Source organism: Phycodurus eques, chromosome 17 (genome assembly GCF_024500275.1).
Source record: "Phycodurus eques isolate BA_2022a chromosome 17, UOR_Pequ_1.1, whole genome shotgun sequence".
Classification (NCBI taxonomy): Eukaryota; Metazoa; Chordata; class Actinopteri; order Syngnathiformes; family Syngnathidae; genus Phycodurus; species Phycodurus eques.
The window spans coordinates 1,993,056-1,997,500 of NC_084541.1; the positions used below are offsets into that span (position 1 = coordinate 1,993,056).

The 4,445-nt window shown below is 45.1% G+C and overlaps 1 protein-coding gene across 2 annotated transcripts in view; it reads left to right on the forward strand.

Annotated features, from left to right (window-relative positions):
• Window positions 1–441: 441 nt before the first annotated feature.
• The window catches only part of med13a (mediator complex subunit 13a), a 98,963-nt gene continuing 94,959 nt past the window's right edge, over window positions 442–4,445 (forward strand). For both annotated transcript variants that reach the window (XM_061702075.1, XM_061702076.1), the window contains exon 1: window positions 442–1,075. In XM_061702075.1, the coding sequence (XP_061558059.1) occupies window positions 1,010–1,075 (66 nt within the window). In that variant the 5' untranslated portion in view covers window positions 442–1,009. The remainder of the gene's footprint in view (window positions 1,076–4,445) is intronic.

Genomic DNA, 4,445 nt, shown 5'->3' on the forward strand with positions numbered 1-4,445 from the left:
GGTGCACTGTGTAAAGTGAGCAACTTTATCGGATTGGCGAGTCAGTAACGAAATGTGTTGCCCAGTAGCGCCACTTGCGCCAGCCCAGTGGCAACACACGCCAGCCCTGTGTTGTTACAGCCCTCATGACCACGACAGTGTCAAGTTCGCCGCACTCGGAACGAATGCTCATAGTATGACTTTCAAAATAAAACGGATGACGAAGTTAAACGTCACAATAAAACCCGCTATTATCAATAAGCATATGTTTAAATACTGAAATATGATGGGAACGATTGGCGTTATGTGAAAGTAGTGTTTTGATTCTATTAGTTTGAAAACACAAACTACTATCAGGGGGAAACTTCTATGGCCAACATTTATTTTCCCGGAAGTTAAAAGAACGCGTCGTTGCAATTTGCTAAAGTTCAGCTAACTGGACAAATCTTTGCCCACGAACGAGCCAATCGGCGGTGGAAGGCAGAATTGTCCCCGTGGCCGCCATTAAAGAAAGGAATCCATGAATTCAAATGCAAACCAACAGGAGCCCAGACAGAAATCATGATCGTAATCATTGTTCAAATCGCGGCTGATGCCATTTTCAGCGGCTTTCACCGGGATGCATTTCGCTTTTAGAATGAATTTTGCCGAGGAGGAGTGCGACGGAATATTTAGTATTTTTTTAAGCTGAGACCGTTTTCAGGGCTAAGGGGGAGGGGGAGAGTTGCTTGTTTGCTCTCCTTTTCTTTTTGTTTTAGGAACATTGTTGCCTCCTGGAAATGGATTGAACTTGGGATGCTTTCGAGATGTCGCCCTGAACACCGCCGTAACCTGTTTTGTCCGCTTTTTGAAAGCCGGCGGGTCAACTGCAATCGGAAGCGCGTTAAATGAACTCTCCTGCGGCCAAATGTTGCAACAATTATTATTCGCTGATCAAGCCTGAACATCTCAGAAAAGACAAATCGGAACAGTGCCCTTTTATTTCCCTGGAAGTGAAATGATGGCGAGTCGGCGCTCGGAGTGAAGAAGGATGAGTTCTTGTTTTGTACCAAACGGGGCCAGCTTGGAGGATTGCCATTCCAATCTATTCTGTCTGGTAAGAGATTTAAAACTAAAAGGAAAGCAGCCATTTTTTTTTTTTTTTTTTTTTTTTTTTTTTTTTTGGGGTTAACTAGCTGAGCAGCGGCTAAGCTAACGTTAGCCTCAGAGGCATCAGTTTGATAGCAGCTTAGTCAGGCTTACGGCCCGCCGCCCTGACATCATTTTCGGGACAACGAGCTTTCCCCAGTCCGCCTGCGTCGGGAGATAATGTTTCCATTGAAACAAACACGTCGTCTCGTCTCGCGTGTCACATTACCTTGCTCGTCACTGCGCCTCCTCGACCGAACTGTTGTGCTCGGGCCACTTGATTCGTGTTGTTTATTTTTTTTAATATTTTTTTTTTTTGGGGGGGGGGGGGGGGGGGGGGGGGGGGGGTTATTTTTATTGACATTATTCGCCAAAGTGAAAAGGGCAACAAAACCGAGACAGCGCGGCTCTGTCTGCAAAGTTTCACTTTCTCCGAATGTCCTTTTCGTGTTGGTTCCGAACTATTTCCATCCACTTCCAGAAAGTGCCGACAGCCACGACAAGCGTACGAACAAACAACAACTTGTTTTGATGTTGCGGCAGTGACAAAACCCCATAATTAGATTAGTTTTTGTTGTTGTTGTTGTTGTCAAATTCCCCAAATGTATGCAGCCTGTCATCATGTTCGCAAATGGCTTCATCACCCCCAGACTGTCGAGTATTCGCAGCAACTAGGACACTGAGGCCCCCGGCTTGATTATGATATCATCTCTGGCATGCATTTCTCGACAGTACAAACATGCAGGTTGTTACATTTCCCATCTTTTCTTCTGCGTACTGAAAAGCTACTGGGAGTTGTCTTCGGCATCCAATGTGTTTATGTGTCTCTCGATATCCACCCCCCCTCATCGCTCCTTGGAAATTGTGGCAACGTGTTGTCAGTTGACATTAGTCGACTCGAACTAGTTCGAGGGGGGCTCCTCCTTGTCGTTGCTTTCTTGGCTGTGTCGTGCACAATCGACGGCAAATGCAAAGGTCTTGCTCCCTGGCTGGATGTTACTGACGATCTGTATCTGTTTAGTTTATTATCCCCCCCCCCCCAACCACACTCCCTGCCGTTAATTGACTTGTCTGCAGGCTGAGCTGATGCACTTTTAAACGGAGCAACCTTTTATGTGCGCTCCTGCAGATGTGTCTTCGGAAACTGCTGTGTTTCACTTCTTCCTCCAGAGCTGTGACAACAGCCGACAAATGACCAGTGAGCAGGAAATTCAAACGTTATACAGCAATGATAATATCCCAGGCGATGTACAGTCGTGTGAGAGCCCAGTCTTTTACCACCAATTGACTCCGCTCCCCAACCTGCCCCCCCCCCCCCCCCAGAAGGTAACATTTCACTGCAAGACAATTCCCAGTCTCAGTTGTACTTTGTTGGGCATGCGGTGTGCATCGAACTCACAATTACAACGTTTCTGACAGCACTTGAAGGCGGTGCTGGATACAGCGGGCAGCAGGCGAGCTCCATGCCAGTAGATGCCCGTCTGGCTGACATTTTCGTGCACACTGAGACTAAGCATAACACCGCCACTGTTATGACTCACGCACAGAACACACTCTGCTTTGTGGTTTCACAAAGCGAGAATGCATCCACATTGGAGTTGTTTTTCTCTCCTCTTTAGTGACTACTTTTAATACAGAAGGATAACAGTACTTGTAATGATGTCACGTCAGTGTCTCATCTTACTTTGCAGTATGTAGCTATTGCATGAAAATACTGTGAGTTTTTTTTTTTTTTTCTTTTTTTTCCCCCAGTTGTTGTCGAACTTTTGGAATCAATAAGGAATACATTTGGGCATGTTGATCACATCACTTGCCGCATAGAGTGGAACCTCTAATGTTGAACGCAATCTGGTGCTGCTGGTTACTCTCATAAAACTTGATTTGCTGTAGCGGGCAGTGTTTTAATGAACGCTTTTAACTGTTCTACAAGTCTTCAAATAAGTTAACCGCGCTTTTATGTTGAGGTGTGAAACATTCAAGTCTGACTTTGATGACAGAAGAAAATAAAGGAACAATAACATACAAGTTTATGGTGACCATAAAATCACTGTAAAACTCGAATGCGTATGAGGACACAAGCATCTTGAAACCGTCCTAAGTTGCTTCTTTGAGGTCTCTCGTCTTGCGTGATGCCACATGTGACTGTGGTTTAAAATTTAATGCAACTTTGGAGTCCTTCGAGGTTTCATGCAATACGGTGATGTGTCACATGACATCTTTCATGCAAAACGCACCCAGAATTCATCCTTAGATGCTTGCTGGTGGAGAAATGACTGATTTTCAATTTCCTTGATTGACCATGGGGGAACTTAATGATAAACTAACCTGTTGTTGTTTTTGAATATTTTTCATTTGTTGAAGAATCTCTTACTGAATGTTCTGAACTCCGGTTTCCTTTGCCAGTGTTGTATTGCGCAGAGTGATTCTGCCTGCCCGTAAGTGTAGGCCTTAACTGACGTCATGCTGTTCTTTAGACAGCAAACTTGGCCTATCGGCTACCATGTATGCCTCACCGTTCTGAGATTCAGGGTTTGAATCTTGGAATTTTCATGTTCTTCCCCTGCTTGCACTGTTTTCTCTGTTTGGGTTCTCCAATTTCCTCCCACATTCCAATGGCATGAATTTTAGGTTAATTGAAGACTAGGGATGCCTATATCGTACGTCTGCAGTTGGACTTGGACTCGAAAAAGAAACGCTCCAATACTACGAAAGCGATACTTTTAAGTTAAACACAGACGACAACGGTTTGTTAGCCGACTGCGAATTATGCTCTGCAAAATGTGGCGGTGGGTCATCTGGCAAGCAGAAAAGTTTCTCGAGCCCAGTCGTCCGCCCGCTCCACTCCACGATGTTCGGCTCTGGCCGAGCCGCCCGCTCTCCTGTTACGGAGCTCCTGCAGTGTGGCACGACAAGTAAAGAGAAGCAAGCGATGCTATGATAAAGTATCACTTACGGTTTCCTCTCACGGTTTTATTTTATAACGTGTGGTATTCTCAAGAAGCAGTCTTTCTTTGCTCTTTATTTTGCAGTTAACACACAGAGGTAACATGTCTTTCAATGGTTTTTTTTCATCAAACTCGCAAGACGTAATGACATTATGAAGTATCGGCGCACTGTATCAGCGAGTACTCAAATGTGATTACTTTTGATTGAAATCATATTTCGATTGAAGACAACATTTTCCATTAGTGTGGAAGTGTGAATGGTTGTTTGTCCATATGTGCCCTGCAAGTCGCTGGCGGGTGCGCCCCGCCTTTCACCCAAACGTCAGCCGGGATACGGTCCAGCTCACCTGTGACCCTAATGAGGACAAGCGCTATATAAAATGGAGGGTTTAT